General features: G+C 53.1%; 7 protein-coding genes across 7 annotated transcripts; 2 read left to right on the top strand and 5 right to left on the bottom strand.

Annotated features, from left to right (window-relative positions):
* Positions 1 to 266: 266 nt before the first annotated feature.
* Positions 267 to 1,352, bottom strand: E0L32_009962 (uncharacterized protein; the record flags this gene model as incomplete). The annotated part of the gene is made up of 1 exon (XM_031144981.1): positions 267 to 1,352. The coding sequence occupies one exon, from the start codon at positions 1,350 to 1,352 to the stop codon at positions 267 to 269; it is 1,086 nt and encodes a 361-aa protein (XP_030990334.1).
* Positions 1,353 to 2,238: 886 nt separating this feature from the next.
* Positions 2,239 to 3,051, bottom strand: E0L32_009961 (uncharacterized protein; the record flags this gene model as incomplete). The annotated part of the gene is made up of 1 exon (XM_031144980.1): positions 2,239 to 3,051. The coding sequence occupies one exon, from the start codon at positions 3,049 to 3,051 to the stop codon at positions 2,239 to 2,241; it is 813 nt and encodes a 270-aa protein (XP_030990333.1).
* A 767-nt stretch (positions 3,052 to 3,818) lies between these two features.
* Positions 3,819 to 4,136, bottom strand: E0L32_009960 (uncharacterized protein; the record flags this gene model as incomplete). Its single annotated transcript, XM_031144979.1, has 1 exon — positions 3,819 to 4,136. One exon carries the CDS (start codon positions 4,134 to 4,136, stop codon positions 3,819 to 3,821), a length of 318 nt encoding a protein of 105 aa, XP_030990332.1.
* A 630-nt stretch (positions 4,137 to 4,766) lies between these two features.
* On the bottom strand, positions 4,767 to 5,060 carry E0L32_009959 (uncharacterized protein; the record flags this gene model as incomplete). The annotated part of the gene is made up of 1 exon (XM_031144978.1): positions 4,767 to 5,060. One exon carries the CDS (start codon positions 5,058 to 5,060, stop codon positions 4,767 to 4,769), a length of 294 nt encoding a protein of 97 aa, XP_030990331.1.
* A 472-nt stretch (positions 5,061 to 5,532) lies between these two features.
* Positions 5,533 to 6,273, top strand: E0L32_009958 (uncharacterized protein; the record flags this gene model as incomplete). The annotated part of the gene is made up of 1 exon (XM_031144977.1): positions 5,533 to 6,273. One exon carries the CDS (start codon positions 5,533 to 5,535, stop codon positions 6,271 to 6,273), a length of 741 nt encoding a protein of 246 aa, XP_030990330.1.
* A 688-nt stretch (positions 6,274 to 6,961) lies between these two features.
* Positions 6,962 to 7,798, top strand: E0L32_009957 (uncharacterized protein; the record flags this gene model as incomplete). The annotated part of the gene is made up of 1 exon (XM_031144976.1): positions 6,962 to 7,798. One exon carries the CDS (start codon positions 6,962 to 6,964, stop codon positions 7,796 to 7,798), a length of 837 nt encoding a protein of 278 aa, XP_030990329.1.
* Positions 7,799 to 8,429: 631 nt separating this feature from the next.
* On the bottom strand, positions 8,430 to 11,957 carry E0L32_009956 (uncharacterized protein; the record flags this gene model as incomplete). The annotated part of the gene is made up of 5 exons (XM_031144975.1): positions 8,430 to 9,431; positions 9,481 to 9,543; positions 9,598 to 10,087; positions 10,143 to 10,155; positions 10,781 to 11,957. 5 exons carry the CDS (start codon positions 11,955 to 11,957, stop codon positions 8,430 to 8,432), a joined length of 2,745 nt encoding a protein of 914 aa, XP_030990328.1.
* Between the last annotated feature and the right edge of the window lie 88 nt (positions 11,958 to 12,045).

Raw genomic sequence — 12,045 nt, 5'->3', positions numbered from 1 at the left:
CTTCAACAGCAGTCACATTGAGATCCCATCATTGTTGAGTCAAGTTGATTAGATGAACTGTGGTCATTTGTATAATTCCATGCCTTGCAATTCTTTAGCTCCCCTTTCCTTCATTGCCAGCGATTGTCCCAGTGGATGAGCTCTTTGAATGGTCAGAAAGGCAGCCGCAACAACAAAATACCTACGAAATGAATCATCGCCACCAAAGAACTTCCAAATCATTGCCTGCTCTCTTCGATGTGACTCGTGTCCCCAATCCTCCCGCCTTATTCGGACCGTCCAGCGGAAGCCTCGCTCTCGCTGTGAACAAGTCCCAGGACCTGCCGCATCACACGCACGTTGGCCCGCAGAACATCGTACTCGGATCGGTCCATCAGGGCCGTGATGTTGTTCTCGATGGGCGAAGAGGTGCTCTCTTGTTCTGTCAAATGAGCCATGCTCCGTCGGCTGGGGATCATAGTCGACACCAGTTCCATTATCTGCGCCGCTGTCATCTGCCGGATGATACCCGCCGAATCGATCTCGTCCACAGAAGCAATCGAGATCGCCTTGCGCGTAGGATGGTAGGAAACCACTACGGTGACCTTGCTCGAGAGCCTTGAGGTTGGCTCCACGGAGACCACAGTCGTGGGTCGCACCAACGTGGATGGGCTGATCAGCTTGTCAGAGATCTCCGGTGAAGGCTGCAGGGAGATCACAGTCGATGATTGGGTCAAGGTCATCGGTTTGGTCGACTTGGGTACCTTGATGATGATCTTCAGTGAAGGCTCCACGGACACCACTGTCTTGGGCTGTACCAATGTCATGGGTTTGACATTGGGTGCTGCCTCGTTGGCCGTTTCCGGTTGGTCCCACGTAGGGGGCAGACTTGGGAGCAAATGTGCGCGCCATAAATGCTTTGTCCATTGGTCTCTGGAATACCCATCGACTTGACACATACGGCAGGATCTCTTGATTTGTTTGAAGAGACTGCATTGACTCTCGTGAAACTTCGTCGCGTCCCAATCCTTGGACTCGAGCAATTCTGCAGTCTGAGCGAAGGTAACTTTGCGCAGGCAGCAAGGGCAGCCCACTTCGTCGTTTGAGCCGAAATACGCGAGTCCACAGGCGGCCAGGATAAATACCCTTGCCGAACCGTAGTGCGCTAAATAAAAAGCACTCGATTCTTTGAAGCTTGCCAGGCGTTTCGCTACCGTATCATAGCGGCTCTTGTTTGGCCAAGATTCTCTCATGTACTCTCTGCTGTGGCTGAACCTGCGTCTGTGTGGGAACCGCTGATAGTTCGTGGCCTCTTCCCGAGAACGCTTGCCGAGAACGCTCTCCAATATGGCCGCTTGTGAAGGAAAAGCCATTCTTTCGTCAGCGATATGCAACGAATCTGCCTAGTCTCGCCCAGTTTCTTGAACAATGAGGATTTCCGAATTCCCGGCTGCTTGACTTGATGAATATTGACACTGATACTGGAGTCGTAAGGTCGGCGTTACTCCGATGGAATCGACCTTGCAGGACGAAAGGTGTCGATGGGTGGCCGTCGATGATGAGCAATGAGGAGGCCACACGCTGTGAAGTATCGTGACTGTGACGTACTGGTGGAGTTGATCTGAGCTGTGAATGAAGCGCGATAATAATCGTGAAAAGGGTCTGGGGAGGAAAGGGTCCACGATGTGATGAAGGAGAGCTAGTTCAGGCGAAGTCCTGGTCCTACACAAGGTAAGGGATTGTTGGCTGGCGGCGAGGGTGATTGTCTAGCCTAGCACAAGCTGTCCATGGGGATTTAATAGATGGCAATGTGGAAAGAATGGGAAGTTGGTAACTGGGCACTCATTCAAAGAGCACTTTGGCACTTGTGAGCTTGGTCCACTTCTAAAGAGCAGCAGACATCACATGTCCAAGCTGCAAACCAGTGCTGCCGGCCCCAACACCAACAATAGCACGTTGTAGATCATACAGGTTGAGTAGCGTAGTGGTTCAACGCGTCGCTTTCACACAGCGAAGATCGCAGGTTCGAATCCTGCCTCAATCAAGTGCTCTGCAATGATGATGTTTGCTCCCCTCCAGGGGTAGCAGTTTGTCTTCTTTTTTTGCCTGTGTCACAATCGACCCCTGCCACAACCCGGCCCTCCTCCACCTCACCCTCAGAAATACCTAGGAAACTCTTTTGTCCTCGTCTTCAGGATGCGTTTGACTTGGAACCAGCGTCAGTAAGTCTCGGCATAATCAACAACTGGGATGGTGATACTAACATCCACTAAAGCCTTGCGGCTTGTACGCCCTCTCCACGCCCTCCTGCCACGCCCGCACGCACCACACGCCGACCAGCGCATCCAGTAACCTGCGCGGCAGCGGCACCATCATCACCATCCTCAGCCGTCCCACGTTCTCGCCGACCTTGGCTCCCGTACCGCTCGGCCCGATGTCCCCGAGCGGCACCTCCTCGTCCTCCTCCTCGATCGCGACGACCGTGCCGAACGAGTCCCGCCACTCGAGCCGTCTGCGGTCCTTGCGCACGACGTCAAACTCGGCGAAGCCGTTGTCCTTCCGGACGGCCCTCCACCCGGACTTGAGGTGGTGCTCTTTCACGTGCGCGAGGCTCGTGCGCACCATGCCCAGGCTGCCGAGCGTCTGCCGCGACTGCGACCGGAGCTCGTACGCGAAACGGGGAGCCGTGACGGGCGGCGGGTGGCACAGGTCGTACACATGCTTGCCCCGCGGCGGCGCGACGCGCGGGGTCCCGTCGGCCGCGGTCCGGACCTTGTAGTCTAGCCGCTCGAGCGCGACAGACTGGTCGTAGTCGCCTAGGTCCGCGAGCGCGCGGGACAGGGAATACATGGCGGTGGGCGGGGCCGAGCCCGGCGCTGCGCCGGGCTGCTCGGCGAGGATGGAGCGGCCTGCGATGCCGAGGACGATGGGCTGGACGAGCTCATCCGGGTCGTTGGTGCTGCCAGCATCCTGGTGCGATGGCGGCGCGGCTGAGGTGGAGGATGACGGCTGGTATGGTGGGGGGTCGTCGCCGGGCGGCGGCGGCGGTAAAGGCTGGTCTTGTTTGGACATGGCCGAGTGTCGTAATGCAGGGGCACTGATGAGAGGACAGGACGATTGAAAGCACCAAATATTGCTATTCGAGGCGTGTAGAAGCCTTCTCTGTCATGTTTTTGTCGGCGATGCTTACGAGATGGTCCGAGGTGTCGTTGAAACAAAGCCGGCGGCTGAGGTAACCGTTTCAGTCTTGGTGGGCCTGCTTCGCCCACACACGACGTAAGACGTGATTGGCGTGAGGCTTGGCACAACAGCTTTGAGGACGAATCCCACAGGCTTTCCCTAGGTGCCTTGTCACGAAATATCTCTCCATCAGGTGCTTAGTGACTATTGTAACCCCTCGGAAGTGGGATTGCAGCGACAGTCAGCTTCTGAACTGGTGTGGAGATATCTTCCTCGAAGTCGCACACAGTCAAGCTTCATCGACGAACATATCCTGAGCCAAGACGATGTCCTTGGCATACTTGGCTTGCAATTCCTGGAGCTAACCTTCGGCACAACCTGTTCCAGCAGTTCGATTTTCATGGAACCTCACTTCCTTTGCCTGGGAAGATGTCTACTCATCGTCAGCAACACGTTGGATCGTACCAGCTCTCAAGATGCGTCCAAAAATGTAAATTCCAAATACCCTAGGCTTTCATAGCTCAAGGTTCAACTATCCCCCTTCATTTTGCCGACCCATCCCTTCATAGACACAACTGTGACTTGTCTGCTCTCCTCCAATTCCCAACCCTTCCCGCTTCTCCTCCTTCCTCTGCGCCTCCGATTCTCCTCCTCATCACCTAAGCCTTGTTTTTCTTGTCCTTGGACTTAGCCCTGGCTTTAACCTTGGCAGCCTCTGCTTCCTGGTAATTCCTAACCGCAATGATGTGACGGCAGTCTTCGCTCTTCCAGTGGTGAAGCTTGACAGGGTCAAATCCCTCCGAGTAATCGTTGCGGCAGATGACCACACTGCAATACGGGCATCGCAGGGTCTGGGTGTTGTCCGGGAAGTAAAAGCCGGCATACGCAACCTGCTCTGCCGAGGGGTGCACGTGATTCCAGCCACGAGTATTCAGCGTCCACAGGCGGCTGCCCTCATCTTTCATGTTTGAAGGCATGGTTGTCGAGATGGCCTCTGGCTATGGTTTATTGACTTCTATGTCGGAGACGTCCTTGATTGAGTATTGCTTTTTTTGAAAATGAAAAAGCTGTAGTCTTCGGGATCTGTTGACTGGATGCTGTTTTGCAAGAATGCTGAACCTCACCCGGGACACCGAACATTTTATAGACACGAGATCTCGGTGTTGAAAGCTCGTAGGTGGTTGTATCATGCAGTGAGGATGGACGACACGACTTCAAAGCGGTGTGAGACTCAGCGATTCATATTTGATACTCATAGTACTATCGAAAGTAGCTATTAGGGCTCTTCCGTGATACGCACATCCATGACACGCATCGAAACGATTCCAAACGCCCAAGAAAACATCCCAAAAAATAGTCAGTTTGAACTATGAGGTCCAACCATCAACACCTTGGAACTGGCACTTTCCCCTCCCCTCCCAAAACCGCATAATCCGCACTAGTACTTCCGAACGAAAAGGAAAACCCTCCCACATACGACCCATCTCAAGGCCGCTCAACAGCTAATTTTCTTGTTGCCGCTGCTGCCGCTGCCGCTGCTCTAATTATCGGATGCTACCCTCAGCGCACTGCTGATTCGTCTGCTGCTGCGCCTAACTATGAGGTGCTCAGTGTTTTTTCTTCAGCCAACCCTTGACATAGCGACAGTTTGGACGCTTCTCTATGTGGTATGTGTGCGGGTCGAAGCTTTTATCATGTGGGACAGCCACCAGCTTGCAGAAGGGGCACTTGACGTGCAGTTTATCTTCAAGCATGAAGAAGCCAGAAGAGCCTACCGCGGCGGCAGAGAGGGTCTCATGATGCCAACCCTGGAGAGTCATGCTCATGATGCGCTGCTCTTCTTGAAAGAAGAGTGAATCTTCATCGTTCTTCTCTGCCTCTGTGACGCGTACGGTCGCCATTGTGAATCGAGACGGGATTTGGCTTTGTTGACAGTTGTATGTCTTTGGTGGAAGATTCGTCAAACTCAGTGAATATGATGCTGAGGCTCTGAGAAAAGTTACATTTCTCCACAAAGGATGTTAGAGAGCAGTGCTTAAATAGTTCATTGCTACCTACAATGGTATGTGGTGAGGTCTCTCGATGAACTAGCTGGCACAGGTGTCACGGATGCTAGCGGTATTCTATGTTAGATCAGTACTTCATAGCTTCACCTCGCACCTCCCAGGGACACTCTCAGGAATCATCAATGTACTCACTACTCATAGCCACCATTCACTGCTGATATACACTCTGTTCAGAGGATTGCTTCCTTTGCAGATCCTATATAGTCCCAACATTCTGCAAATCCTGTGTCTCAATACCACCTCATCCATCATCCAAACAACTCCATCCACCTAATCGAACAAGACAGGCCGCGATCGTACCATCATCATGGAGTCAAACACTAACCTGCGCATGTCCTTGAGGGCTCGCTACAACAGCTTCTCGAATGGCACTCACGGATGGGGCCTGCATCCATCGGTCCGCTACGCGCTCGCCGTCGGTGGCTTTTACTTGCCGAGCCGCGACTCGGAGCTCGCCCAGTGCGTCGCCTGCCGGTCACTGATCCCACGAGCTGGCGCCATGGAGGTCTTCGACAGCGCCGCCTGGTCCTCGGCCTCGTACCACCACCCCGGCTGCGGATACGTCTACCAAGCCAGGAAGACCTGCACCATATGCGAGGTTGCCTTCTCCAGCGACCCGGAATGGCTGAGACATCACATACTACACCACATGACGCCCGATCTTGATGAGCCGGAGCCAGTGGAGACTACAGAGCCGCCGCAAGATCACATCATCAACCCGCCTCCGATCTCGCCTTGCTTCGAAGACAAGCCCACAACCCGGAGAGACCAGAAGCTGGCCGAGGCTCTCCACCAAAAGTCGAGATGGACCACCATGCAGATGCTACTCGTCGCTCTCGTCCTGATCCCCAAACTTGTGGCATGCACGGTCGCGGGCGCGCAGCTCCTCGGCTACGATCCTCCCATCTGGCTCGAACAAGCCTGCGAATCATTCTTCGAGATGTTCCGGCACGCTAAGCTCGTCGCCGAACCTGTCAAGACCTGGGTCGTGAGGCTTGCTAGTATGATGAAGCTGTTCCGCTCCATCCCGACTAAGACGGCACCCTAAGACGGCACATCACTGATGAATCGAGACCCGGAATTCTTGCTGACCAGTGTCCAGTTCTCGATGGGGGAACAAGCTAGTGCATTGCTTGAGTGGAGAACGGACAAAATGTTATCCTGAGGATGGGCGAGGCTTCCGTCCAGCTGGGAGCTTTGGCTGCTGTTGTACGGATCGCTTATCCAGAAGATACTCCAAGCTGTACGAGATTTTATGGCTTTCCCATTTTTATGACCTAGTATTCAATTATTTGCAGAAATCAAGCATTATTGGTATTGGAAGCAAGGTCTTTATTCCAGCTGGACGAAAGATCACCGTCTGCCCAAACGTGCCCTATGACTCAGTTCTGAACGGAAAACCAGCAGTACCCCTATTTCCATCGTCGCCCGTGTGGCTCACACTTATTTATCCCTACTTCCTCTGTAGGCTGTTGTCTTTGAGAATGGGAAGGGCCACTTCTGCTACCACACACCACTGGCCTGGACCTGACTTTCCTTTCACCATCCATCCCAAACAAAGCAACCAGCGCCAGTCTCGGCTATTATCATTTCACTCCATTCTCAAAGAGCCTTGACAAAAGACTCCAATTACCAGATAATTTTCTTGTCCACAGCCTCATTGATCCATTTCAACGATCCATTTAATCGTCATCACCTCACATCGAAGACCTCTCGAGCTCACACTCGAACATACCATGGGTTCCTTAATAGAAAGCCCCTACGCGAGCTTGATGGCCAGATATGACTCGTTCCAGTCTGACAGCTGGCCCGTCTCCCCGCTCAAGAGGTACATGCTCGCCGTCAACGGCTACCGCAGACGACCCGGTGGTGACTTGGTCGAATGTTTCGTATGCCTCACTTCGATAAACCGAGCGGCTATGGTCGAGGTATTCGAATCAACCACCTGGAGCTCAGCGGGACATCACTCCATCGACTGCCATTTCTTCCACAGAGATACTTTGAGATGCACGATTTGTCTGGTAGACTTCTTGTCCAGACGTGAATGGAGGGGACACCATCTGGAACGCCATGTGTTGCCCGACTTCACCGGCCTGAAGGCCCCAGAGCGTCCTTTGAAGGAGGAGGAAATATGCACTGATACAGAGACTCTGCAAGGCGGCGATAGTGGAAGCGGTGTAGCTGATTCCCGTCTCAATCCGGCAGCTGCTGCCGCCTCAGTCTTGGGAAAGCGAAAACACTCGGATTCTCCTCGCCCAGATAGAGAAGCATCCCATTCTGCGCAGTCCCTCCCCGTGCTCACGGTCATGGCCACGTTCAACCCCCTGGACAGAACCATCATGACTGCAACCGTCGACAACGTCGACTCTCAGAAGGAGATCCCATTGCGGACTGCGGCGGATGTGGTCCAGAGGCTCTGCCACACGGGCATGGAAATAACAAGTTCCGAAGTTCCGGGACGCGACTTGGAGATACTTGGAATGTCTGTGCTGGTGAAGATGACGCAGGACGAGTATTTGAACCTCAAGGTTCACGTCGACACGATCAGGCTCATGGCTCGGTCACGAGCTTAGGGGAGAAATAATCGTGCGAATTTACCTGGACTGTGTGGCTTCGTTTACGCGCTATGTACTCTTGTCCATGAGGGAGGCATGTCTCTTTGCTTTTCCTTCAATTCTTCTCGTACACATTGGTTTTGTTTGTTCCTCGGGCAAGGATTGATGGTATGGGAAATCCATGCGTATGAAATGGTTAGCAAAGTAGATACAATACATCAACTTGATTGAGATAGACACTTTATTCCACCAAGGTCATCTCATACTCAATAGACTCGAATGCGAATTATTTTCATCCCTATGTTCGCGCATGGCGAGGATAATTAATTCTAGAATATTGCGTACAAAACTTTCTTTGGTCCAGGCACAGATGTTCTCTGTTTCGACAGGTTGACGGTTTAGTCTCAGGCAACGCATAAAGATCCCAGTCCAGGTGATAATGGAACCATTAAAAGGCATGCTATTTTTTAAGGAAATCAAAGCTCAAGACTTTATTTTCTACATTCCAGTGTCTCGTGATGAACCCAAGTAAGGTCGGTATGGGCCAATTTGAAAATGCAGTACATGTGTTCAAATGAAGTTGAGCGCGTACAAGGTCTGCTGGCCAATCCCCTAGTCAGGCTGCCCGAACGGAATAAATCCTCCTATCTCAAGTCCAAACGCCCTTGAAAGCATCAACCCAGGTTCGGAGAGCACTGTACTCAGCCCGGGTCATCAATGCCTCCACCGTCCTGTTGTTCTGTGACTCTCGGGCAATCGCCGGAAATTGACTGCTACCGCCGGATTGCGGCTGCGAAGTTGCAGTGCTCTCTGGAGAAGTCACTCGCGTAAACATCTGCAGACCTGTGAGGACAGGCAGCTCTCCCATTGTATCCGGATCGTCGACGCATCTGACGTTGAGCAACTTGCTGCTGGAGCTGTAGGAAGCCGTGACGAGGACGTGGTCGGAAGGTTCAATCGAAGCCACAAGCATTGCTTGTGTCTGGGCGAGTTCGGACTGCGGCTGCGCGTCAATGAAATAGATGTTTCTGCCACGAACAATCAGCTGCTCGTACTCGTGGTTGTTGCCACTAAGTTTGAGCAGAGGGCCGACATGTGCTTGGACGACATGGTTTTTCCATATGTCAGTGGATTCCATCTGGATACCACATGGTTTGCAAGACAGAGCTTGCGCAAATTGGCAACCATACTCATGCAGTCCGCTGACATGCAGGGCTCGACCAAAGGGAGAGTCCTCTTGGCCTGGGACAACCTTACAACATTTCACGCAGGCAATGACGGCCTGGGCATTGCGGTGGTAGCCCCTGAGAGCAAGGAATAGCCTCCTCGTCTGGGATGCCGGCGACTGGCCAAAGCTGTGATAACGCTGCTCAAAGGAAAGTTTGACCTCGCTGTTTTGAATAGACCGTTCCCCCAAAGGCGTTACTGTGCTTTGAGCAGGGACAAGATGCTGAGGTTCGCTGCACTCTCGAGGCTCCACTGTCCTGGGGGCGATCTTGGCGGCCAAAGACTGCGCAGGACGCGGAGCGGGCGCCTCGCCCTTCTTGCGCGCCTCTCGCAGCGAGGACTGCGCAGCTCTAATGGCCCGATCAAGTACGAGAGTAAGCCTGCTGTGCTCCTCCCCGATGACCTGTTTGGCCTTGGTCTCAATCTAGCTCCGAGTCAGCAGTGAAGGATCTGTTAGGGCATAGTGGACCTACGGCATAGACAGCGTCGGCGGCAGCAATGGCGGTCTCCAGATCCGGGATGACCGAGAGAGGGAGCTATCACAGGGTATCAGCAGGTGAGGCATAGCAGCGGAAGGAGTGCAGACATACACGGACACACGAACGGTTGCCGGCCGCACAGGCCACGCAGCGTATTCCAGAGCCTCCGAACATAGTTAGAATGTGGTAGTGGAATAGATAAAGGCAATACGCACCCTCAGTCTCCTCACATCGGAAACCGGCAGTGGGTGCCTTGTTCCTATTGCCATCCCACGCGGCAGCGAGGCGCGACACGCAGGAGGCGCACCAGGCTGGCGCCGCACGGGGCCCGAGCGAGGCGACCTCTTTCTCCTCACCACTCGCCATATGATCGGATTTGAGAATGAGTCTGCGCATCAACGGCGGAGCGGTAATATCGCGACAAACGCAGTGGGCAACGGCGGGCGAGACAGCAGGAGTCTTCGTGTTGTCGCGATGGGGCGATGCTTCCCGTAGGATTACTTTCGGGAGGAGTGGACTATTGGATATCCAACCCAATCTCGTACCGGAGTTTCTGTGAAGAACTTCGGGATCAGGGAAGCGAGGGAAGAATCGTTCGATTCTGTCGCCCAAAAGTCAGTTTTCATCCGTCAGATTCCCATATTTTGATCACTTACACTTCGCCACCTCCTTACACTCTTCGAGACAAGTAATTTATCGATACTTGCAATTGGTCAACCATGTATTAGTGTTTTGGAGTGGCGATGAGGTATTGGTCATAGAAGAGAAGGAAAGGTGATATTTGGGTGAAACAAGTCGATGGGTGCGCGTCGTCCTATGGAGGTGGACGCGAACTTGAATGTTAGTCACTCAGCTATCAGACGAGTCCCGCGCTTTCGGGTCATTCGCTTCTTAAACAAGGTCCATCGCGCTTTCCAAATTATTTCGAATAGTTTAGGTTCCGGGACATCCCTTACAGTTCGTACCCCGACTTGTCAATCACGAGAAGGATAACCATATGATGGCGACTCAGTGCGGCGGTCTACACTTCACCAGCGACACCAGGTCAGCATCCACTGGAGCGCAAGCGGCGACATATTGCACGATGGTATTTCGTATCGATAAGTGAATTTTACACTTCTATCTAAGTAGACTCAACTAGGACTGAGTCAATGTCAATCCATGCAGATTGATCAGCAAACCCTCTCCCTTATTTCCATCCATTAGCCTGACTTTAGGCTTGATGCAACCATGCTCGATCTTCATACCAGAATCCTCCATCATCTTCCACTGAAAGTTCCCTAGTAAAGCAAACCTTGAACAGCAGCAGCCCACATTCGAAGTGTGTCAAACTCTGATCGGGTCATCATAGTGACAATGCGCGAGTTCTTCTTTGGCAGAGGGAGAGACTCGTCTTTCGCCGTGGTGGTATCAGTTGGCTGAGTCTCCATGCGGGTCATTCGCGTAAAGACCTCGAGCGCAGTGAGGATGGGCGTGACGTGTGAGAAATCCGTCATTTCGGTGATAGCCAAGGTCTTGTCGGCAGCGTCAAAAGAAGCCACTGCGAGGACGTGACTCGACGGCTCGATCGAAACAACGGTGACGACTTTTGACAGGGAGAGGTTCTTCTGTGGCGAAGAGACTGCGCTCTGTCCAAAAGGCTGTTGTGACATTGGAGGAAGGGGGGCCGCCAAAATGTTTATGAGTTGTGGAGTGTGCTGTGGGCGAGCCGGTGCCGGTGCCGGTGCCGGGGAGACTTGAGAGAGTGGCTTGCTCGAGAGTTGCGAAAGTTCGTGGCTGTTTCCTACAAGACGAGGCTCAAGGTGGGCGGAGAAGACATGCCTGCGCGCCAGGCTTGCTGAAACTCCATTCAACTCCTTACAGATACCACAGATCGTCTTTCCGCTGAGAAACTGACAGTCCGGCCCATGGAATTCCTTCCATGGAGTGTTCTCCGAGTCAAGAACCTCATCGAGCTTGTTACATTGCAGGATTGCAGAGCAGCCAGAGCATTCCACACCGTCGGCACACCTACGAAATCCCAAGGTGGCAAGGTAGATTCGTTGAGCCTCCGAGTGCGGCCAGCCTCTACACGGGAAGGATTGGTAGCGTAGTTCGAGCATCGAGTTCTCCCACATTCCGATCGCCTTTTGGGTTGGCTGAGAATCGCGAGCACCAGTGCTATCATTCTTCAAAAAATTCGCGTTCTCCTTGAAGAGGTTCATGTCCTCCTTGAACTTGCTCATGTCCTCGTTGAACTTGTCCTTCAACTTGCTCATGTCCTCCTTGAACTTGCTCATGAAGTCGCTCGTGGTATCCTTGAAAGGATTTGTGTGCTCCATAGACTGATTCGAGAATGCCTGGAAAGGATTTGCGCTGTCATTACCAGTCGCGGCGCTGCTGGCAGTGGTAGTGGTTGACGGAGCGGATGCACTGGTGGCAGCCGTGGATCCAAGGAAAGATCCAAAGAGTTGCGGATTTTGAGGCTCCATCTCGGGAATTTGAGGCACCCGAGATGTCTGAGATAATATCCGAGAAGTGTGAGAAGTCGGAGGGACGTGTGAGCATCGAGCGGCGCGC

This window comes from Thyridium curvatum, assembly GCF_004353045.1.
Source record: "Thyridium curvatum strain D216 chromosome Unknown NODE_76_length_201104_cov_79.467521, whole genome shotgun sequence".
Classification (NCBI taxonomy): domain Eukaryota; kingdom Fungi; phylum Ascomycota; class Sordariomycetes; order Thyridiales; family Thyridiaceae; genus Thyridium; species Thyridium curvatum.
Note: the sequence above shows the minus strand (reverse complement) of the source record. Positions and strands in the feature narration are given on the sequence as shown.